The sequence below is a fragment of the Eschrichtius robustus genome, chromosome 7 (assembly GCF_028021215.1).
Source record: "Eschrichtius robustus isolate mEscRob2 chromosome 7, mEscRob2.pri, whole genome shotgun sequence".
In the NCBI taxonomy this organism is placed as follows: Eukaryota; Metazoa; Chordata; class Mammalia; order Artiodactyla; family Eschrichtiidae; genus Eschrichtius; species Eschrichtius robustus.
This window is the reverse complement of record NC_090830.1, coordinates 116,914,929-116,940,456: the sequence shown is the minus strand read 5'-3', so window position 1 is coordinate 116,940,456 and position 25,528 is coordinate 116,914,929. Positions and strand designations below refer to the sequence as shown.

Here is a 25,528-nt window from a genome sequence, read left to right as displayed (position 1 = left end):
ATTTGTAAAATGGAGTTTGGTTCTAGAGATATTTTTCTAGCTATATGAAAACGTAGTGGGACATTTGAAAATTACGTGTGATGACATCTAGCATCTCCAGGCCCCCTGCCCTCAATCATTATGACAATATTAAAACATCCCACACATTTACAAAGGGTTTCCTAGGGGATGATAGCATCCCAGCTGAAAAGCACTGGGAGAGTGAGAAGGGAATTTTTTCGGCTCAGAAATATTGATTAGTTGTATCTGGATCTTTAAAGAAGCCGTGGTTGTTCTTGGGCTGCTCATAAAGGTTTAATAACTCCCCAAAACAAATTCCTTAGGTCACATATGATCTGGCCATGGCTACCATAGGGCCATGCATGGGTAAGGAGTGAGAATCGGGGAGACCTAAAATCTTCAGTTCATTCTTGGGCAGTGTGTTGGGAAGATAGTCTAAGATAGAAGTTATGAGTATGGGCGTAGGAGTCAGAAGGACTGACATATGAAACCAGGTTTTGCCTGTTACAGGTTGCATGAGCATGGCCAAGTTCCCGAGGTTCTTGGATCCTTGTTTTCACCATCTATAAAGTACCAAAGTCTGTCTGTAAGAATACCTTGCCAGGGACTGTAGAAGAAATCCCTGCCTTTTTCAGTCATGCCCCTCCCATCACACCTCTTCTCTGCACCACTGTGTCAGAGCAAAGTTCTGTGTAGGGCAGTTGATTCATCTTTGGTGGCGATGCTTGTTGAATCTACATGGCAACGTTGGTTTCCCGGACTAGACTCTCCCAGAATCTGCCAATTCCCAGGTCCTTCTCCAGAATTCTAATCCAGCAGGTCCTAGAAGTCTGTCATAATGAGTAGATCAAATATTTATTTTATTTTCCACTGTTCACAAAACTTTTTTACCAAGGGTTGTGCCCATTTTTTTTGAATAGAATTCTACCTCTTCAAAAGTAAACTGACACTTGAATTTTCTCCTAAAGCCCATGAAGCAGCCTGAGTTTTGTTCCCTGAATTTTAGGAAGATTGGTTATTATTAATAATTTGTATAAAAACCCAGCTGTGGGGACTTTCCTGGTGGTGCAGTGGTTAAGAATGCGCCTGCCAACGCAGGGGACACGGGTTCGATCCCTGGTCCGGGAAGATCCCACATGCTGCGGAGCAACTAAGCCCATGCACCACAACTACTGAAGCCCGCACGCCTAAAGCCCGTGCTCGAAAAGAGAACAAGAGAAGCCACCGCAGTGAGAAGCTCGCGCACTGAAATGAAGAGAAGAGTAGCCCCTGCTATCTGCAACTAGAGAAAGCCCGTGAGCAGCAACGAAGACCCAATGCAGCCAAAAATAAATAAATAGAATACATAAATGTAAAAAAACAACCAAAAACCCAGCTGTGGCAAAAAGAAAAGTTCTCTCTCAGGATTTTCAAGCACACTTTAAAGCAAACAAGGGTTGAAATGCCTTTGGAGGTATGAAAATAGTAACTGATTCTCATTAGCCTCATAACTGTCAAAAACATTTGGTACATGCCTAATTACTTAAGGCCTTATGCTAGGCACTGTACAAAGGAAACTGTCTCTACCCACGGAAAGCTCCTTCTAGAAAAGCCTCTTAACAATATGAAAATACCACATCTTCAGGTACCAGGATGGAAAGACTGATTAGGTTGCTGTTCACAGTGGTGGTATTTGCAAGAGACACAAGACGTTACATGGTGATGCGGGAGGGACGTTTAGTTCCCAGCTAACCACATAAATGATGCTGAATACATAGCTGAGGATTGAGTGGCCTAAGTGAGGCGTCCTGGAGACTCCTTTCCTAAGGCAATCTCTGAACAGGATTTGGGGTGATCATACTTCATTTTGAGAAAATAAGGCTCATGCACCCTGATGTGGAAATGCCAGGGCATCCTGCCTGCCATTCCTCTGCCACCCCTCAGTGTAGCTGTGACACACAATCTACATTACTGACCATTTTTCTTCTGGGAAGCAACCAGAGAACATGTTCTCTTGAGCACTTGCACTGGCATTAATCTCCAGCTATGTGCTTTCATCTCACTTCCTGTAAAAATCCATCTAGAGATCCTGTGCTTCACCTAAGGTTAGATGTCAGGGGACCAAAATACTGATTCTTATTTTGAATCACAATTGTTACTATAAGGAGGAAACTTTATAAGCTGGTAGATTCCTTGGGTGCAAAGTGATGGATGAGCTTCTGGTGATTAAAAAAAAAAAGTCCATAACTCTCAAACTATAGCTCAAGTTGAAGTGAACAATAATCATAAAGCATAACTAATAAATACACTACTGAATTATTCATGTTGATTATAAAAAAACACGCCCTCAGTGTCAAAGAAGCCACACTCCTTATAGTGTATCTGTAACCAGAATGTCTCAGGAACTGTCTGGGCCTAAGTGAAAAGGAAGGATCAGGCAGTGAATCAGAACTCTGCTAAGGACGAGTATGAGTTGAAGAAATTATTATAAGTTATACCCAGAAAACATTATGCATAATGCATAGAAATTATTACAAAATGTTCATAGAAATAATTATAGATTGCTATGTTTTGGTGCAAATGATAACTGGACGATAGCCTACAGGTATTTCTCACTGAAAAGTCAAGCCCAGGAATGACTCCTGGCCTGAGTCCCTCGTCTGGGCCATCCTTCTCACTGAACTAGACTCTTCGCTTTCTCTACTTCTTCCATTTTCTAGTTCATTCTCCACCCAGTAGCCAAGATGATCCCTTAAAAATGTTGTCAATTTCTGACTTAGGTTTGACCAGACCTCCCCTATGCCTTACGATCTCACACAGGAGAAAATCTAAACTCCTTACCCTATACTCCAAGGCAGGCCTTACATCATCTAGCCCCTGTCTGTTTCTCTATATTCATCCCCCTCTAAGCTATCAGCACACAGTGTTCTTGTGGTTTCTTGAAAACACCTTAAAACCTTTGCTTTTGTAGCTTCCTCTGCTTCCGGTGTACACTTATGTCATCTGCTCAGAGAGGTCTTCCAAGGCCATCTAATTTACAGTACCATGCTGTGGCTTTTTACAGCAAGACCCTCTTTTGTTTTCTTCTGAGTACTTATGTAAACAAGAAAATATCAAGTAATTTTATTGGTGGGATTGATTGTCTCTTAAGCTAAAATGCAGGCTCCTTGAGAATAGGATCCTTGCTTGTTTTGTTGAATATTTTATGTCCAGTATCCAGAACAGTGTCTGTAATATCAGTATATTGTCCTCAATTCACCTGGTTTGTTGAGTGACAAACTCAGTTGTACAGACACTTTATTATAAAAATGTTATATATACTTTTTTTCCCTGCATGCAATTTTACTTTAGTGGGCTAGAATCATTGTTTTCTTTGCCTAGTAGGTGACTAAAACTTCACTGATCTGATTCATTCCCCTGTCTTAGGATACAAAACTTAAACCATCCCAGAATGCTGGTAACCTTAAATTTTAAGAGAAAAGGACCATTTCAGGCGCCATGTTGACTGTTATTCTGGGGTCCAGAAAGGGTTTTCTGTGATTATGCAAATCTTTCGGCTCTCAAATGTGGTGAGCTCATTTTATATTAGTAAATATTTATAAAGCTCTCTATATTGACTGTTGCCCAATCAGGTTGATTAGTGATTCCTCCCAGCAACCTTGTAAGGTCAATCAGCATTATTGAAGAACAGCCCAGAGACGCTGGGCAACTTGCCCAAGGTTACTCAGCAGGTCACTGGCAAAGCCTGCATTGGCAACTTCAGAGCCCATTACTGTGACAAGTCCTGGCATTGACCCCTCTTGGAAGGGTGACCCCTAATCGCTTTTCTTGTAAGGTAGGCATATAAACACTAAATGTTCTGAAGTGAGAAAAGTGTGAAGGCCTTGAGTTGAAGAAGTTATTGGTACAATTAGAAACGGGAGCCAGATATTGAAAATTGAAAATACTGCTTAATGGAGGTGAATTGGAGGACGTATTATTTTTGAGAGAATGAGAGAAATGTAGTTTGAAAAATAGGACTGTAAAACTCAGGGAAGTATGTAGAAAATCAATTTGGTTGGCTTTGGGAAATGAAAAATAATAAGTTATAGGGCCAAAACCTTTTAGAAGAGTCTTGGTCATGGTATCGGAAATAAGTTCCATTCAGACAGAAGTTTAGTTCTGTAAAATAATATGCCACCAGCTCACCTCCATCAAGCAGTGTTTCCTGATGTTTTGTGAGGATGAAATCTAGTTCTCAAGTACATAGTATTTCAGCCCTGCAAGCCCAACATACAAGTTCCACGGGTGCCACTGTTATCAACATATCCTAGTAAATATCCTCTAGGAATATATAATCAAGGAAAATGATCTCAGTTTTAAGAAATCATGCTGCATCTCCCTTTCCATTATTTTTCCTGTGTTTTTTTTTCTTCCTTTAGGATTTAAGATAAGTAGTTCTTAAATAAATGGAGCTACATACTAAAACTTAAAAAAAAAAAGATAAGTAGTTCTAAATTGGTGATCTGTTTTATCGTATATAATTTTGGTCCTTTGAGCCCTCAGCTTATATCTCCTAACTCTGTTCATTGTAAGCAACTTCTCTTGAACTAATCATCAACCACAGTAATAACTGCTCACACTGATACATGCTTACTACTTGCCAAGAATTTTCTAGGGAGCATCTCATTTAACCCTTCTAACAATCCTATGAGACCGATACCATTTTTTTCTCCCATTTTACAGACAGGGAAACTAAGCTCCCATGTGTAAATCTTAGAACCTTCACTCTATTAAAACCTTACTGAGATAAAGCTCACTCCCTTCTCAGAAACTTCCAAAGGCTTAGCATGGCCTGCAAAGCTCAATGTGGTCGAGGTGCTTTTATCTTGGTGAGAGACCAAGTTTGATCCTCCTTGTTAGTAGTCTTTGCTCCAGGCATGCTCACCTCCTGGCCATAAGTCAGACACCCTGAGCTTGGACCTGACTCAGTGTCCTTGCACTTGCTTTTCCCTCTGCCTGTAACACTCTTTCTCAACATGTGCACCTCCCCACTTATATCACTCAGATTTATCCTCAAATGCCTTATCAGCGAGGCCCTCCCTGATTATGCTGTGTAATGTAACGTGCCCCATTCTCATTCTCCATCCTCCTTACACTGTTTCCTTTACTTTCTTAGTATTTACTGTCACCTGAAAAATTATTTATACATTTGTTTATGTGTTTATAATCTCTTTCCACTAGAATGTAAGCTCCAAAAGAACAACAATTTTGTATTTATTTCTTCTTTCTCTGTTTTATTTCCAGTGCCAGGAACAAGGCCTGGAACATAGGAGACAGAACAAATAATTGTTGAATGAATGAATGAATGAATGGACCATTACACTATCAATACACTGTATTTCTAACAATTAGATTAACCTCACATTGTGCCTGATCATGAAGAATCAAAGTCTTAGACTTCTGGTGGACATTTTACAGCACCTGTTACCAAGTATTCTGGTGCCACCAGTGCCACAAAAAGATGCAGGCCAAGAAGGGTCTGAGTGTTTTAGTTTATATTGTGTTCATCTCGATGCATTTAAGAATGCAGGGAAGGGACGATGGTAGCATTATGGATGGAACTGCCAGTTTTTCCTGGATTACTTTGCTTTTTGAATAAAATTGGAAGAGCTGAAGGAAGTAGGACCTGGCATTTCTCCTGACTTGTGGACAAGTGTCAGTGTGGCCTAGAGTGATGGTGTCGGTTAGAGCTCCAGCTCCAGTTGGCTGGACCATCAGATTTTGTGAAAGGGATATTTCCTGTGGGTGGGTTAGATATCACTGCATGCAGACTGGCTGGGATAAAGATCAATGACTGAAGTATTTTTGCGCTTTTCTTTTAAAGCTCATTCCATGAGGGATGCTGGAATACATTCTCTGTAAGCATTATATATCATTTGTGATTTTTACTATCCTCTTTGATTGACTATCATCCCTCATCCTGGTCCCTTTCCTGAATGTAAACACTGTTCAGTTTGATGTGCTTCCGAAGTGTGATTACACATAGTTTCTTATACATCTATGCCTCTGATTTTTTTATTTGTTTGCTTTGTTTTTAGTTTTGGAGGAGAATTAACTTTCATATATGGAATCATGTTTCTTTCTTACAGTGTGAATTAATTCTAAGATGGCTAAGCTTTATAATTTTTTTCTCTGACGAGATGAAGGTACTTTTGCATATTTGATATCCTGTAATTCTGAGAAATGCCTTAGCACACGAATCAGAAAACCTGGGTTTTCTTCATGACTTGGGCCTCAACTAAATGCTTATCTGCAGAATCATAAAGTCAGAGTTATTCTATTGTGTGGAAACTGTACTTTATTGATTTCAAGAGGTCGTGTGAAAGTGTTAAAGAGTTACTAAAAGAGGTTAACTAGGGTGTCTGGAGGGTCGGTTGGGGTGAATGACGGGGGTTTCAATGCATCTAACTCCTTATGTGTCTACCACATAATTAGAGGAGGTCTTAAACGCCCCACTGCTTTAATAAAGAAATGTAAACCATTGAACAGAAATAATGAGATTATCTCTAAGACCTTATTGAAGAGCTAACATTTTAGAATTCTTAGCTTTCCTCACAGTAATAGGTAGGGATCCCCCCCACAATAAATGGTGATTATTTAAGACATTGCAACGATGTGCAGTAGTGAACAAACCATGTTTTCCGACCAGACACAATCATTTCATCCTTAAAGAAGCTAAATAGAAAACCGACAACATACAACAGACAAAGAGGATATACCCCTATCTTGACACTCCAACCCCGGGTTGTCTCCTACAACTTTGGGATGATATTTATCTACAAGCCTAACTCTAGGCTTCACTATGGATGTAGAGTTCCCCAAAACTCCTGCTACAGGAATTCTTGGATGTTACAGTCATGGCTAGAGATCAGATGGTCCAGTCCTCTCCAATTTCCACTTCACTTAACTTTTAGAAAACTAAAGGTAGCAAAAGCTCAGTTACACACCATCATGTGAGTTTGAGGTTCCTACCATTTATAGAAAAAAAAAAAAAAAACTAACAAGATAACCTGATATTGGACTTCCCTGGTGGTGCAGTGATTAAGAATCTGCCTGCCAATGCAGGGGACACGGGTTCGAGCCCTGGTCTGGGAAGATCCCACATGCCGCGGAGCAACTAGGCCCGTGAGCCACAATTACTGAGCCTGCGCGTCTGGAGCCTGTGCTCTGCAACAAGAGAGGCCACGATAGTGAGAGGCCCGTGCACCACGAAGAAGAGTGGCCCCCGCTTGCCACAACTAGAGAAAGCCCTCACACAGAAACGAAGACCCAACACAGCCATAAATAAATAAATAAATTAATTAAAAAAAAAAAAAGAATCCGCCTGCCAATGCAGGGGATACGGGTTTGATCCCTGGTGCGGGAAGATCCCACATGCCACAGAGCAACTAAGCCCGTGTGCCACAACTACAGAGCCTGCGCTCTAGAGCCTGTGAGCCACAACTACTGAAGCCCACACGCCTAGAGCCCGTGCTCCGCAACAAGAGAAGCCACCGCAATGAGAATCCCGCGCACCGCACCAAAGAGTAGCCCCTGCTCGCCGCAACTAGAGAAAGCCCGCGCAGAGCAGTGAAGACCCAACGCAGCCCAAAATAAATTAATTAATTTAGAAAAAGATAACCTTATATCATGACACCCAGAGAACAACTTCTATCATTTAGGATAATTGAATCATTTTAATATCAGGGAATCAAGTATGTCCTATTGTCACCACTAAATGATTAGTTGCTTATGCTTCCAGAATACGTTTTTTTCATAGTTTTCATTTGTATGTTCTGATTGAAAGACTAGGACGACCAAGTAACATTGGCCTCATTTGATAAATATTTTACTTATTTTTGCGTATTTCCAGGCAAGATAATCACAGTGCTCCTTTAGCCAACCAGAGTGTCATGTGAGAGGACCGTGCAGCACTCTGGCAGAAATAGCACATGATGAAGAGCAGTTGCAGGTTAAATTCATTTTCTGATAAGCATTCTAAAACAAGAGATACGTATGTGGGTATCATTTCATGGCTGGTACTGTGCATTCTTCACAAGTAGGGGGATAGACTGCAGAGTGCCTAGAACCATCATATACCTTTGGAGCCTTGGTTTATTAGATGCTTTGACTAAGGGTCCTCATTCAAACGGAAAACTGACTTTAGAATGATAGCTGGCAAATATTATAAACAGTAGTGTTTCATCATTGGGGAGGAAGGTGATCTAATTTCTGGGCTCCATTGGAAAATTCCGTTTTTTTCCCAGACAAACTATTCCATCTTTCTATAAAGAACACAGATCTTGAATGGATGAGCCACCTTGTGTCTGTATGAAGCTGGCTTTGGGAACTAACTGCCCAAGTTTGAATCCAGGCCCTGCTCATCATTGCTCTGTGTTATGGGCAAGTTGCCTTTCCTCTTTAAGTCTCAATCTCTACATCTGTAAAATGTGGGTCATACCAGTACTTAACTCATAGGGTGTTCCAAAGATTAAATGAGGTAATCCTTGCAAAGTGCCTGTCAGCCCAGGGTGTGGAATGTTTTAAGCATTCAGTGACTGTCCACTATGATTATTTGTAAAATATTTGACACAATCAATTATAAGTGTAGGGTGATGCAGCCTATGAGGACGTGACCTCAGCATGATAATGGAAGCTCTCTGTGTTGGATCAGAAGTGCCTGGGGATTAGGGTCATATCAAAAGAGAGAACCCTTTAAAAAGCTGAGCAGACATGCCTTTCTCCTAAATTTATCTTTACCCCTGTAACTGATAAATGCATGTTATGTTTTCCATTGCTCCATTTATACATAATATTTAATACATTAATGCATAATACATTTTACATACATATTTGTATGAGTGCTTCCTAAGTAAGCCCCTATTCTCTTATATTGTGCCTCGGAATTACTCCTGCCTGGCTCAAACTCAGCAGGGAGCCCTGAAATTTTCTTGCTCCCTCGCCCTCCAAAAAGAAATGGCAAAAAAACACATGTGAAATTTCTCAAATTACATCTTCTGGTAATAGAGGAAAAGATTTCAGGGTGTTCAATTCAATCAGCAACGTTGTCTGAGCACCTTTTGGATGGCAAGGGGAAGCTACAGCGGTGGAGAGAGACAGCAGAGTAAAGCATAAATGCAACTTGCTGTCTAATAGATGGCCATCAGGTGAGAGGGGAGTAGACCCAGATAAGGGTAATATATGGAAGAATATGAAAAGCAACATAAGAAAAGTTCCAGGCAGTTACATGGGGTGTAAAAGAGAGAGTCATTCCATTCAGCAGAGGGATGCGGAAAAGCTCCAAGAAGGAAGGGATATTTGAGTCCAGCCTGGAAGTATATAAATGAATTTTGATGGGCAAAAAGAAGGGCGAAAGGAAAAACGTGAACTAGTCGTGCCTTCAGAGAAGGCAGTCTATTGGCACGGGAAACTGTGAACCTTGACAATTTCAGTACAACATGGTGGGGGTCTGGGATGTCGTAGAAGAAAGAATAAAGGCTGCCAGTCAACTGGCGTTGTCAGGAAAGGCATCCCAGGGAAACTGACAGTGGAGTGGAATCTTGAAAGATGATAAGGAACGTCTGTCCTCTGACCTCCCCACTGCCACCAGTGTGTCTCTTGAGCAATGGGTATTATATTTGCAAAGACGTGGTGGCATGAGGGAGGCCGTATCTACGAAAAGGAGTGAGTAGTAGTTTCTCCTGGACTATTGCAACAAGATATAGCCACTGCAGAGATGACAACGGCCTGCCCCGGAGATGGAAGGAGAGCTGAAGTGGAGGGTACACATAAGAGACACTGGGGGGGGCTTCCCTGGTGGCGCAGTGGTTAAGAATCCGCCTGCCAATGCAGGGGACACGGGTTCGAGCCCTGGTCCGGGAAGATCCCACATGCTGTGGAGCAACTAAGCATGTGCGCCACAACTACTGAGCCTGTACTCTAGAGCCCGTGCACCTAGAGCCCGTGCTCCGCAACAAGAGAAGCCACCGCAATGAGAAGTCCGCGCACCGCAACGAAGAGTAGCCCCCGCTCACTGCAGCTAGAGAAATCCCGCATGCAGCATCGAAGACCCAACGCAGCCAAAAATAAATAAATAAAATAAATAAATTAAAAAAAAACAAGAGAGACACTGGAGACAAACAGTCCTGTGTATGCGTGTGTGTGTGTGTGTGTGTGTGTGTGTGTGTCAGAAGGAACTCATGGACATCACCTCATTAGGAAAGTTACTTTTCTCTGTACCCGTTCCCCAAAAAGCTGAACAGGAGACCTCTGCCTAAATTAATTTTCCCTCCCTTTCTTAAGCAACATAGTCAGAGATCTGGGTTTCAGTACCAATTTTGGTTATTTTTATATTCAAAAAATGAATTGGAAGATATTTCAGAGGTAAGGGTAACCCCTTTCTTTAATGTTAACTGTAATATAGATCGGTTTACTTACTGCAGAAATGTCTGTGGGTGGCAATGTCTTGTATTCTATATCGCCGCTTTCCCACAGAGCAATATCCATACACTTACAATCAAACATATTCAAGTTTCTTATCTCAGCTGCGCTGTGTGACTAGAAGCATCAAGAACACAGTGTGATTCAGGGAACTCCATTCAATATCCTGTGATAAACCATAATGGAAAAGAATATGAAAAAGAATATATATATATGTATAACTGAATCACTTTGCTCTACAGCAGAAATTAACACAACATTGTAAATCGACCATACTTCAATAAAAAAAAAAAGCACAGTATGATGATACAAGGAAAGGAAGAATGATAGCAAAGAAAGACCAGAAAGATGAGAGAGGACTTTCACAGCTTATTAACACATAGGTACTGTCCCTTACATTTAAAAAATAAACAGTTTTTTATTACAAATTAAATTACATTGCAAATACTGTGACATCTGGCAGAGTGGAAGTATCTGTCAAGCACATTGACATGCCTCCCCCTGATCCTGCCGCTTACCCCCCTTTGCTCTGATTCTGCAGGTTAATCTGAAAAGCTCAGTGTATCCAAGAAATGGAGGGAAGCTTGTTCAGCTCTGGATTCACCATAATGTCTCAGCAGCACGTTTAAATTATATGTTTAGGCTGACAGGCAAACGTATTTCAGGGCAGAATCCTTAGAAAGCAGGAGACAATTTCCTTCAGCTCCCCGTCATCATTTGACGTAGACTGCCTATTCTCGAGGTATTATGAAAAATGGATTGGGAGATGTTTTCTTGACAGTGGGTAGACTAATGGAATCTGGTGACTATCTTTTAAATGTGCAGAGGTTTGTTATAACATGGTAATAGAAATATCAGTTGCACTGACAAGTTAAAACAAAATCTGTCAGTGAATGATAATGAAGTTATTTAAATGTCGACTCACTCGCAAACATTTTCCAAACCCTAAATTATTCTCACCGCTTTAACCTCATGCATCCTGAGTTACGCAGGAGCGGAGTCTGGATGCAGCCTGTGCACCTTTGCCTTCGGAAGCTATTTTTATGCCTCCAAATGCACCGGGAACAATGGAGGTGGCTGCTCTTAATGATTTTAGGAAAGAAGCAAAACACTGAAGCCGCAGCCGCTTGATTTAGAGGTAAACACCGTTCTGCTTTCAGGACGTCTCATTTGAGCTGATTTCAGTGATGCCTGGATGGATGCCTCCTGTCCCCAGGCTTCCCTCTACAGCTTGAGTCTTGGTTTTGTGACCTTGGCAATATGGCACGGTGTGTGGGAGAGAGTATCTCCCCTCTCCGGGGCCTGGAGGTGGAGAAGGAGGGGGTCAGGTTATTTGGGTACCTTCTAAAGCCTTTTTGGAGAAGTAGCCTGGCTCATCCTTGGTTCCGGGAGTGTGTCCATCAGGCTTCATGTATTCATTCAGCCTCGGTATGCAGGAGGCGCCTGTTATGTGCCAGCATCATCCTGGAGACTAGGGACTTGGGGGTGAGCAAAGATGTGCGCCGTCTTTATGGTACTTAAGAGTAGTCAGGAAATAGATGCCAGGCAGAGGTTTCTCCATTAAAAAGTAGAGGAGCATAGAACACGTTCACCACCCTAGTCCCGCTTCATCCTGCACAGCTGATTGTATCTGTGCACGGCAGGGACTGCAGTGGTTTTTGCCAGACTAAGTGAGCCTCTTAATTTTGCATTAGTAGAAATCCAGTGGGCTACACAAGAAGAGCAAACATCTGTGAAGTCAGCCACTCAGCCAAAAACAATTGGGTTTCACAAGTGTCTGGGGGACTCTTCTGAGAGCTAGGAAGACAGCTGTGCACAAAACAGACATCTTTCCTACTCTCATGGAGCTTACATTCTGGTGGAAGATGACAGACAACAACAAAAAATAACTAAAAATCTATCAGATGGGGGTAAATACTATGAAAATGAAAGAGGCTAAGGAGGTGCAGTGTGCTGGGAGAGTGAGAGGGGTCACTATTTCACACAGCACGAATGGTGTCCAGAAAGAAGTGAGGGGCCATCTGTCAGGGTATCTGGGGAAAGAGCTTTCTAGTTACAGAGAATAACAAGGCTGGAGTGGGCAGGGGTGGGCAGGAGAGGGGAAAAGGAGAGGGATTGAGGAATGCGCATCTCAGAATTATATTGCAAACCTATTAGATATAAAAGTAAATGTGACTTTTCTATAGCAAGTCTGGAGTTTGTTATGGAGACCAGTACACTGACTGGTTGGTTACTCAGATAGTGAGCTCCTGAGTCCAGTTCTGTTCGACTGCAAGTCATTGCTTGTGCTATTAGGCTGTGACGTCTTGGTAATCTTCATGAGCCATCCTCAAATCATTAACAGTTTGACCCACTCACTTTGTCCATATTTCTAGGCTTCCCAGGAGCCAAGGTGGACCAGATCAAAGACATACTTTCTTTTCCTCGTACATCATTGTGAGAGTTTCTGGTTATGCTTTTCTTTTCTTTTTTTTTTTTTAATATATTTATTTTATTTATTTTTAGCTGTGTTGGGTCTTCGTTGCTGCACATGGGCTTTCTCTAGTTGTGGAGAGCAGGGGCTACTCTTTGTTGTGGTGCGCAGGCTTCTCATTGCTGTGGCTTCTCTTGCTGCGGAGCACTGGCCCTAGGCGCACGGGCTTCAGTAGTTGCAGCACGTGGGCTCAGTAGTTGTGGCTCACCGGCTCTAGAGCACAGGCTCGGTAGTTGTGGCGCATGGGCTTAGTTGCTCCGTGGCATGTGGGATCTTCCTGGACCAGGGCTCGAACCCTGGTCCCCTGCATTGACAGGCAGATTCTCAACCACTGCACCACTGGGGAAGCCCTGGTTATGCTTTTCTTAATATCGATTCTTCCTGGCAGGGCCTCTGTATTTTTACTAAGTATGAAGAGAAGCGAAGTTTTGGCCTATACCACAAGGAACTTCTAATGATTTCAGTTCATATTCCTTTTACTAAGAAATACAAAACTAGATTTTGTAAGTGTATTTCCTTTTCCTCTTGTAACTTTTGAGGGAGCCAGTGCAGCAGCATGGGGTTGAGTATACAGCCCAGAATGAGGGCTGTACCTCCAAGTTCTGTGGCCTTAGTTAAGCAGGTTAGTTATGCATCTGAGCCTTCCGTATCTGTAGCATGTGACTATCAGTGTCCATCTCATGGGATTCTGTATGAGCTGAAGAGCTTAGATCACATTGTAAGCACCCAATAAATGTTCGTTTTTATTTTCTGTTAGGTGTCTTAAGCATAGCAGTCTATTCAGCAATGGAATCCTGGCACAATTACTATAGAAGCTGAGTGCAGAATCTTTAACTATCAAATTCCAGTTCTTACCCTTATCTTTCTGATCCAAGTACCACACAAAGGTACTAGCACATATCCTTTAAAATATGATAGGCTAAATGTGGTTACGTTTTAAAATGGTAATAGCTTGATGAAATAGTCTTATCTTCTAAGCAAACTAACTCTAACTCATCTTCAGTGATTCACATTTTCCTTGAGGGTTCATGTGATGGATTTTAGTTAAGTGTTGGGCAAAGAATATGAAAAATCAAGAAAAAAAGATGAGTGATAAAATGAACAGCAAAAGCTATCATTTGTAGATTGTTTATTACATACCAGCTATTGTGCTTGGCACTTTTTATGGATTAATTTAGTTTACAAATGATTCTGTGCTTATTTATTATCTCATTTGATGTTATAACATTATAGTAGAGGAAATCCAATCAGACATTTTATTTCTGCCACTCCTTGTGGAAACTAGCCATGCCCTGTATTCATCCTTCTTCAACTGGGGGACTTTGTCATTTCAAAGAGACCGTAAGTTCTTGGAAGGCAGGTGCCATGCCTTGAATGTGGTTTCTCTGCCCCTTAGAGAAGCTCATCTTAGTTCTATGCATATAATAAATACTTAAATAAAGACATCTTTGAAATGTTCTAAAAGTCACTGTTTAAGATATGTTCGTAGAAAGGGTAGAATAAGGATTAAGGATCAAAAGCAAGAACCTGCAATCCTTGATTTAATCATTTGCTATTTATCAAGGCTGCTTATATTGTGTCTTAAATATGTCTGTGTATGATACATATTTTTTAAGATTACTTCCCTTTATTGCCTTTACAACAGCAGTCACTATGGTTAGCATAACTGGCATTTCTCTTTGCAGATTTGATTTGTTTTAAATATTTTTATTGTTCTCCTTTTCTTATGAAACCAAGATCCATAATCTTTTTTGGCTTTTTTTTTTTTTTTTTTTGTCCTTCCTATTGTTTCCCAAAGTATGTTGTTCAGAACACTAATCTCATTAGGTATCTCTCAAGAATGGATCCTATAATCAAATATGCTTTGAAAATGCTTCATGAAATATGCATGTAAGAGGTTCACAGTGTATATTAGAATAATAAAATTTATGCATGTATATAAGAATAATAAAATTTCTAAGTTCTGAAGTGAAGAAACATTAAATTTTGCCTTATCAAGTGTTTCCTAACATTTTTTGATTTTAGGTCACACTCCTCTCCCCCATATCTAGAGATGATACTTAAAATATTTACCAGCTAGTGCACTGGCTCAACAGCCAGCCTGCCGCTCAACTGTCTGTCTTTCCCCTGCTCTTTCGGAGCCCACATACCTGGGAGACTGAATTTCCCGCATTTGACCATGCAGGCATAACCAGAAGCATCTGTTAGCTGTGAAGGAGAGTTTGCAGATGGGCACTAGGAATTGCCTTCCAGGGTGCAGTGCCTCCTCCAAGGTCACTGTCTCCTCCAATGGGGCTCAGGCTGACTGGAGTAGGCAGTGGCCATTCAGAACAGGTGCTGGAGCAAGTTTCTTGGGGACGTCTGCTGTGCCAGCCCTCAATCTTTCGGTTGCTGGGACTGTGAGGTGATCTGGGAGTTCTCCAAGGAGAGACCATGGTGGTGAAGCTGGCGGAAGTAGCTGTTCTGTGAACTTGGTGCAGTAACTGTTTGCCAGCTGGTTTGCAAGTATTGAGTATTTTCACTCCTGTGTCATTGTACCAGTGTATTCCAGCTGTTTGTTAGTTTTACCCATGATACTTGTCAACACTCTAATTCTAGGTCTGTGGGACAGCCATGGAGAATTGCCAGTCTATGCCATTTAGGGTGTGTGGAAATACGTCATTTTTTTTTCTTCTTTCTACCTATCAATTATTATAATACCATAATGTTTAAACATTTAGTTCTGCTGGAATTGAGAAGTAACAAATTTCGATTCACTTTTTGAGCTTTGGAAAATCAAGGGGCAAAAAATGGCACAACAAGTAATGGAAGATACCTGAAGTATCTGGATTGGTGATGTTATAATAAGAGAAAAGTGCCCAATAACGTATTGTAAGCTATCTGAAAAAGAAGTTGTTAATGTAAATCTGAAGTAGTCACTCCATTATCATCTTGTCACATTGGGATTTCAGTAAAATACACACACACACAGAGTTTGCCCTTGTAGTATGTTTTTTGAATGTAAAAATATTCATTGAGTAGCTCAGAGATCAAGTTGCTAGAAATTATAAGAAACTAATTATCATGCTTTTATAGACTGATCCCTACCTCTCTGGCCTCCTTTCCATTATCCCACTAGAAAAATTGAACCGTTCTCTCATCTCCAACATAGTCCTATTGATTTCCACCTATCGCTAGGCAAAATTTCTTAATGTAGAGGTATTTGTACATTTCATCTTCCTCTCATCACCGCCCCCCCATAGATTTTGCATCTGGGTTTTTTGTCCTTGAACTTGTGAGTATTGTCCAGAATACTAAATAGAAAAAGTTTTCCAGTAAAAGGAGTTAGAGAAACACTAGTGAAATTTTGGAGACAAGCAAGTCTTAGTAAGAAGAGAAAGTTGACCCAGTAAGGCCAGGGCAAGGGTGGGAAAAAATAGTCAAACACCAAGATTAGACTGAGTAAGGGAAGACGTCTCAGATATTTCTTAGAAAGTAGGAGGGATTTTCACATCAAGATGAGTTTGAGGAGAAAAAAGTAAATATGGAAGGAGAATTTAAAGAAGTTTGTTGTGGTTCATGGATAAGATCTTCTGTGAAGAGTTTGGGATTATTCTTCAAATATTCTTGGTTATCAAGCCAGTGTTTGTTCAGTTGGGCTAGAGCACAGACTGGTCCTGAGGAAATCCAGTTATATATTTGGATTACACAAGGTACTTCTAGTTTTTGATGCTCTGACTACAGCCGACCCTTGAACAACACAGGTTTGAACTGTGTGCATCCACTAATACATGGATTTTTTTCAGTAGTAAATACTATAGTACTATACAACCTGTGGTTGTTTGAATCCTTGGATGCAGAACCACAGATGTGGAGAAACCACATATATATACAGGGCTGACTGTAAGTTATAGGCTGATTTTTGACTACAGGAAGAGTCAGTTGGTGCCCCTAACTCCCTTGTTGTTCAAGGGTCAACTCTACATCCCTTTTCTAAAGCCCTACCGATTTTCCATTTTCAAGGTCCGTAGTCCTTCCAAGAAACTTTTCTTTTTTTTTTTTTTTTAAATTAATTAATTTATTCATTTATTTTTGGCTATGTTGGGTTTTCGTTTCTGTGCGAGGGCTTTCTCTAGTTGCGGCGAGCGGGGGCCACTCTTCATCGCAGTGCGCGGGCCTCTCACTGTCGCGGCCTCTCTTGTTGCGGAGCACAGGCTCCAGACGCGCAGGCTCAGTAGTCGTGGCTCACGGGGGCCTAGCTGCTCTGCGGCATGTGGGATCTTCCCAGACCTGGGCTCGAACCCATGTCCCCTGCATTGGCAGGCGGATTCTCAACCACTGCGCCACCAGGGAAGCCCCCAAGAAACTTTTCATACCACTCCAATCTTCAGTGATTTGGAGTATAATCTAAATTTTATAAAGTATTGACTATTTATATTTATTTACTTATAATTTATATATATAATATTATATATTATAATAATATAATGTCATTTATAATATTTATGTATTATATATATGTATATATAAATTTTTAGGGTAAAGAGATCCCTGGATCCCCAGCCACAATAATTCTTAATTTCTTAATTCCAGGAACTTATATTTTATAGCTTTCTGTCTCCAGTGCCTGGTCCAGAGTAGGCTCTTAATATATGGTGTTGAGGTTGTTAACAGAAAATTCTTCTATTTAGTCTTTATGGTCTATGGGAATATGTAACGTCTATCAATATCAGAAATAAATTAAAGTAATTACATTTTTGTGGTTTTCTAATTAAACCAACTTTATTTTCTGAGTCTTGTTAATTTTTATCTCTTTCATTACACATAACACATTGCAACTTTTTTTCTGCCTCTCAAAGCTGTTAGATTCTTGGGACCTCCCTGGTGGCACAATGGTTAAGAATCCGCTTGCCAATGCAAGGGACACGGGTTTGAGCCCTGGTCTGGGAAGATCCCACATGCCACAGAGCAGCTAAGCCCGCGCACCACAACTGCTGAGCCTGCGCTCTAGAGCCCGTGAGCCACAACTACTGAGCCCACGTGCCACAACTACTGAAGCCCGTACACCTAGAGCGCACGCTCTGCAACAAGAGAAGCCACCACAATGAGAAGCCCGTGCACCACAAGAAAGAGTAGCCCCCACTCGCTGCAACTAGAGAAAGCCCACGTGCCGCAACAAAGACCCAACGCAGCCAAAAATAAATAACTAAATAAAATAAAAAGCTGTTAGATTCTTGAGAGTAGGGGCTTGTGTTGTATCCTGCTACATAGCACAGGGCCTGGTCCATTTTAGAGGCTCTACAAATGTAAATGAATGAATGAATTTCATTTTCATTGGGAATCTCCTATATGTATAAAGAAGGCTGACAAGAGATTTTATATGTTTCCTTTAAATTAAAAAAAACCAACAAAAAACAAACAAAGCTATGGTATAATGTAAACAACACAGGGCTTAGGGCCAGGATACCTAGAGTCAAATTCTAACTGGCTTTGAATAGGTCACTTAAGTTCTCTGAACCACTTTCTTCAAATACAGATAATATTTCCTACTGTACATGGTTGCAATGATGATCTAATAAGATGTACAATTTTGAAATATGTAATAGACTTACATAGAAGAGGTGATTAAGGCCTATTTATTCAGTCTGAATTAATAAGTTACTGACCAGCATCAAGAAGAGATGAGAGAATCTCCAAAAGAGATAGAGTCAGTACCAAGAAGTAATATTCTCCCAACTCCAGGTGGCTTAACACTGGAAAAGGCCACCAAATAGAATTGTGAAATTTCACTTATTATCAAGACATTTTCTTATTCTTAAATAATAGCAAAAGACTGAATGACCTTTGGAGGGACTGACCCACCATATATTCTGTGACTCATGAGAGAAAACACAGCTTGTAGATAAATCAGGAGAACCTGCTTTTCCACTTGCCAAAGATAGAGCAGACGTTTGGAAATGTCAAATCTGAGTAGAAGGTCTTTATTTCTTTGGTTAATTCAAGGGACACCCTCATTCTCAATCTTTGAAAATTAAACACATTCTTTATGCAATGCACGTACCTTAAGGAGCAGTGAGAGATGGAGTTTTAATTTTTACCAATTCAATTTAAATGCAAATGTTAACCACTCACATGATGCTACTGTGTACATAATTAAGCATCATTATGTACTACATGAATCATTTAGAAACCTCTGGAGAGCCATTCTACTATGTAAAACATGCATTATACTGACAAGCAGACAAATGACGTATATACTTCTGTCCTCATTAATGCTCCTTTTGAATTATAGGTCAACCGATTATGGGACAACCTATGAGAAGCTGAATGATAAAGTTGGGTTGAAAACAATTTTAAGCTATCTCTACGTGTGTCCTACCAACAAGCGTAAGGTAAGAACTGTATATTCAGAATGCTATTTATTCATGATGTGACTTCTGTCTTGGCTGGCTCACCTCTGTAAACCACCTAAAAATCCAATACAGTTAAGCTTTAAGAGATATAAAGATGAGTTGATGGATGTTAAGGTGGTAGAATGTCTGACACATCATAATTTTCAGATCAGCAGCTGTGAATGTAGGAGGGAGATGGGGTAGGTATATCATTACCATTTCCAAAAGACAGCTACAGGGAATGTCTTGTTGAGTGGATGTTCAGACTCTTGTTAAGAGCTCTGACCAATCAGTGACAAGAACCAGAATGAGCCTTGACAAAACAGAAGAAAAGATGGGATTTTCATGTGATGTCCCCCTGTTTCCCTTGACATGGAGTAAATAGATTGGCTAGAGTTGAAGTAAATGCATTGTCCTACAGCAGGTTGGAAGTTTCATTTCGAAAGTTTATTCAGCCTGCACACAAATGTCAGGATGGAGGCAATGCTGGGAAGGAACCTTGGTGATCATCATAAACCACATGCTAATTTTACAGATGAGAAAACTAAGGTTCAAAGAAAGGAAATGACTTGCCCCCATCACAGAGTTATGGGCACAGTTGGGACAAGATTCAGGTTTCTTGCTTGGCAGTCATACCGTTTTCACTGTATTATACTACTCTTATGAAGAGGGTTTATTTACTCTTCAGAGAAAGATGTTATTTTCTTAGGAAGAAAATGTTTGCTTTTAAATGAGAAAGACCTATTTGTCTCAAGAGGAGAGTGGTGTTACATTCATTGTTTGGTTTTAAAAATTTGCACTATCCAATTTTGAATTGAATTCTGACATGTAATTTCTAAGTATTATGTGAGTTATATGAATAGATATGAGTATCCATCAGGAAACAGAAGAAGGTTTTTCATTCATGTGTCCTAAGCCATATTCTGTTATGATGGCAGCCCTGGTACCTAGGTTCTCATTTCAGATCTGTCCGTGGGTGCTGTTAGTGACCTTGGGTAGGTAGGTGCTGCATTTTGTCATCTGGCCTGTGGAAGGTAGATTAGTACATCTCTAAACAGTCATCCTCAACTCTGGCTGTACATTCAGAGCATTAAGCGTCCCCAAATACACAAGCCTCAGCCCCACTCCTGTTGCTCTGGGTTAGGCCTCAGGGAACTGTATCTCACGCAAGCTCCCCAGGTGCTTCTGGTACGTATCTGGGATGAAGAACCACCTAGGTAGGGCGTAATGTTTCTTCTGGCTCTAAACATTTCAAGTTTTTATTTTGGAGCAGCATAATTTCCCATTGTGCATAGACTCTGGAGTCAGATGGCTTGAGTAAAACCCAGCTAAGCCAATTAACAAGTATATAACTATGGTGATTTACGTAATCTCTCCAAGCACAATGTCATCAAATTGAAAATGGGGATAATTATAGTACCTACCTCATGGGGAAAGTTGTAAGAATTATATGAACTAAGGCATGTCAGGTGTTTAGCACAGAACAGTTAAGGCTTAATCATGTTTTCTCTTCACTTTATTCTCCTTTTCTCATCTTCCTTCTCCTCCTTCTTCATATAATTATTGGAAGTGATAGTAGTGATTATCCTCTATAAGTAGCTGTGTTCAGTAGAACTTTCTGCAATGATAGAAATATACCTCTAAGCTATCCAGTACTATAGACACTAACCACTTGGGACTATTATTTGAAGTATGGCTAGTGTGACTGAGGAACCAGATTTTACATTTCATTTCGTTTTAATTAATTTGAATGTAAATAGCCACATGTGGCTGATGGCCACAGTATTGGACAGGACAGTTCAATATTGTCAACCTCACAAATTTAGAGATTTACCTTGAACACCCCTATCTTCCCCTTCCTGGCCGATGACCGGTCCATCGTCAACAATTACATTTAAACAATTTTGATCTGCTGTATACAGTCCTAAATTGAGGAGCTGAACTTATATCCTTTATTTTTTATAATGAGATTTAGTTATGTTTGTTGGCTTTGAATCGATTCTTGTAATCCCTATTGATTTTTCCTCTAGTTCACATTTTTAGTAAATTTCATTTAGCAATCAACAATCTGTAGGCACTATAGGATACGAAAAGAAGTAAGCCAGCTTTCTACCCTCAAAGATCCTGTATTCTAATAGTAAATGCACTATGACTTTCTGTAGTTGAGAAGTCTCTGACTCTGCTTCCACCCAGCAGGTTACTTTGGGTGAGTCATTTACATTTTCCTGTTTGTAAAGTGATACAGGCAAAAACAAAGGAATTTACAGCTGGAAGAGACCTTAGAATTGTTCTCATCTAGTGACAGTCTCTGTTTTATTAATGCCATTAGAAACGAGTATGATTTTTAAAAATAGGATGTCAAATATTGAATGTAGGCATAGGCTTTTCTGTAGCAGCAGAGTATGTGGTAGTGACCTGAAGACTACAACATTGTTAGCAGGAGCAGGGCTTGAAGAGTGAGATCTCAAGTCCAGACGTAGCTCCTAAGACTAGAAGGAAAGCTTAGACGTAATACAGAATGGAGCCCTGCCATTGAATCTATTCATGTCAATACATCAATATCAGTCAGGCTGCATACTTAATCTATAGTTACCTGCAGGGCTTTCAAAAAAAGACATTTGGCCATGGGCATTTAGCTAAAATTAAGACTTGGCTGATCCTTTTTCCAGAGAAGAAGTAGCCGTTGCCCGTGACTCTGAGAACAGCTTTCTCTCTGCAGGTTAACTTCCAGAAGCAGAGGCAGGCCTGAGCTGTTTAAATCACAATGTTTATGGGTGAACCTAGGAGAAGGGATCTTTTCCTCTACAGATAAATGAGGCCTTCAGGGTGACTTTCTGAGATGCTGATAGATTTAAGAAATATTGGAGGACGATGAAGGTCTTTACAATGGTGCAAAAATCAATAAAGTTGACATAGCAGTATATTTGTGTTCAGTTTTTCTACTTATGAGGTGAATGTATCACCATGAAATATGGACTTTCCCCCGCAAAGGGACATACTTGAACCAAAGAGATAGTACCTGCCCAACATTTTAAAGCGTGAATATATTTCCCCCATTAATGAGAGTTTATGTTATAAAAAAAAAAAAAAGAAGAAGAAGAAGAAGAAAAGAACTATCAGGCTGTATTAATTATGCAGGACAAAGGCATTCAGGTTTGCTCTAATTCTCCTAGGACTTCTGCGTCCTCCAGTGAAAAGGCAGGCTCCTTTAAAGGGTTGTATTAATTCTTTTAGGTCTCTGGGGTGCTGTCTAACAAGTTAACACCTTTTGTACCAGATACTTCTCTCTCCTCTTCGCATCAGTGAGAGCAACTGGAATAAAACTGACATCAGAGTAACCGTCTTACATTCCCAGAAGACTGTTTTGCCTTTGCATTCTTCTGGCTATTTTTAGCTGCTTCTATGAGGACAAGCACAGTTCTTCAATCAGTATGTCTCCAACAGCAGGCATCAGGCCCTGGCTTTGCAGGCAGCTTGTTAGGGGCATTACTGGGATCAGCATCCAGAACGAAACAGGCCCTTATTTGCAGTTTAAATTGATGATCATTCATTGGCTATTTCTTTGCAAGCCTGCTGTAAATTACTGCAGCTTTCCCTGGATGTGTCTGATACACTACAAACTGTAATCTCATCATAGGTCAGTCTAGGAAATCTTGACTAAGAGACATAGAAATCTGGCTCCCAGGTATTATCCTAGCTCAAGCATCCTCTCTTTCAGAGGAACTCAGCACCTGGCCTCTGATATATGAGGTAGGCTCAAAAAAAAGTACAAGGATGAGTGGGTCCTAGTGCCAGAGGAGAGGCAGGCTACCTATTCATCACCATGCCTCCGAGGGAAAATACTCCCCCAGTTCATGATAAATCCCAAAGCTTGCTGGCTTCAGCAGTAGTTTATTGGCTTCCTACATATAATATTCTATGAGAAAAGATGATTTAACCTGCAGCAGAAATGGACATCTGGGCTGTAGATGGTGATGGGGAGAGCTAATACAAATGTATCAAAGAAAAAAAAAAAATCAATGCTGAAATTTCAGTCTTACTCTTAAATTCTCACTGAGTTTACTTGTTTTCTGCCTAAAAAAGAAAACTTATTTATACTCAATGTGCGTCCCTCTGCAGTACCTTTCCTATCACCCCCAACCAACCTTAGCTATGCTCCTTTCACGTGGTATTGTATAACATCTTTAAGGATTAAAGAATACAGAATCCTAAGTGGAATTCACTGGGGGAGAGAAGAAGAAAAAAAGTGTTTTGTTTTTTTAAACTCAGAACAGCCAATTCATTTAGTTGTTATATCCTTGTACTGTCTGTACAGTGTGTTCCCAGCAAAGAAAAAACCTAGAGACTATTTGTTCTTTATATTTCCTGTGCCCCCTGCGTATCCGAGTTCCTTCTCCTTTCTGTGTTATCACCACTTAATTAATATCTTCCCTGCTGAGAGAGCCTTCCAAGACTTGTATCCTATAAATAGGACCCTGGTTCCTCAGAACACATTGACCATTCTTGCCGGTCTCTTGGTACATGCCAACATTAGACGCTGTTTGCATTTTCTCCAGATGTTTAGGTTTTAATTACCGTACTGTATGCGGCACTTTCTAAATAAATGTGTGATTATTGACTTCTTGCCTCTTCTCTTTATATCCTGGGCATGCTTAATTCCTCTTGTCATTTGCTTGGGTGGTCTATATCATATACGTGACCTTTGGGGACAGGAAAGAGGTGTGGTTGATAGTGTCCTCCAGCTTCCCTTAGGAAAAATGATGGAATCGTTGAATCAGAGCCTAAAAGATGTTGGAAGTTTTAAGATTCTGCTTTGCATTTAACAGATATGGAAACTGAGTCCCGAGAGTTTAGTGTCTTGCCTCAGGCTGCATGCAACTGGTGAATAAAAGAGCAAAGATCATTAGACCTTTAAAGCACTGGTCCCCAACCTTTTTGGTACCAGGGACCGGTTTCTTGGAAGACAATTTTTCCACGGCCCGGTGGGGGGTTGGGGGAGATGGTCCAGGCGGTAATGCGAGCGATGGGGAGCGGCAGATAAAGCTTCGCTTGCGCGACCGCCGCTCACCTCCTGCCGTGCGGCCTGGTTCCTAACAGGCCGCGGACCGGCACCGGTCCACCTATTCCTGCCACCTATTCCATAAAGTCGAATCAATTCCACTAATGAGATTTTCTCACTCCCCCTGACCTCCCAGGCATCTGCTTCTGTTTTCCTGCACTTCTCTCTTCTGATTATAGTTGTTTTTGACCCTGTATACTTGCCCCTTTAGAACGCAGGGTCCTGGATGGGATAAAGTGCCTTGATCCACTTTGTTGTCTCTGACATGCGGAGCACAGGGTCTTGGGGTTCATTCCTGTCCAACACATGGCTGAGGATTTGAATTGAACTTAGGTTGGGTTTTGGACTCCTAGGCTGGAACTTGAAAAGAAAAATACAGTGTGAAACCAGCTGTGACTCACTTATTTTCTCTAATTATAAAATTAATTATTTCAAGTGAATAAACAAGGACAGTTAAAAAAGAAAAATATCCCTGTAGGTTTTAGTAATTTCTAAGCGATATTGTATAATTTTATCTTTTCTAGCCAAGAAGAGCATGATTAATATTCAAAATGCCAGGGCTCTGCATAGCACTCACTCGACATTATCCGGCGAGGCCGAGGGGAACGAGTGTATTGTATAATACATCAAAGGGGGTGCATGACATTTCCCTTGGCAGACAGGCAACACTTGCTCATTCTACCCTAACTCTTTTATCTTTCCCTTTGTACACAAGATCATGCCTTTGCCTCTGATCTTTTAAAAAATAATGTATGTTTCATTCATAAAGAAGTGCAATGCATGAACTCAGGGACAGAGTAGAAGTGGCATTTTCCAAACTTCAGTAGAAGTGACTTTTTTTGGCAACAAATGCTTACTCGCCTGCACTTAACCTGGACAGCAGTGGCTAAAGGGAGAGATAATCTCCTTTGATCCTTCCTGGGTACAGCTGAGTGTTTATACTGTTTTAGTGCATCACGCATTGTTCCGTTCTTTTCTTGAGTGTTCCAAAATCAGATCAGATCCAAGAAAGCATGCCACATCTACATTTTTTTTCCCCCTCTGGGTGATGCTGCAAGAGACATCCAAGCCCCTGAGTTTCAAACAAGCTACAGAATAATAAGTGCAAAGTGCTCTGTTTGAAACAGGGGCAGAGTGCCAGGAGCAGTGCCCACTAACGAACTCCCTCATCACCCCAGGTTGGCC

General features: G+C 40.8%; 1 protein-coding gene across 6 annotated transcripts in view; it reads left to right on the top strand.

Moving 5' to 3' along the window:
- SORCS1 (sortilin related VPS10 domain containing receptor 1) overlaps positions 1-25,528 on the top strand; it is a 578,863-nt gene that overhangs the window by 291,637 nt on the left and 261,698 nt on the right. For all 6 annotated transcript variants that reach the window (XM_068548518.1, XM_068548515.1, XM_068548517.1 and 3 more), the window contains one exon: positions 19,185-19,284. In XM_068548518.1, the coding sequence (XP_068404619.1) occupies positions 19,185-19,284 (100 nt within the window). The remainder of the gene's footprint in view (positions 1-19,184; positions 19,285-25,528) is intronic.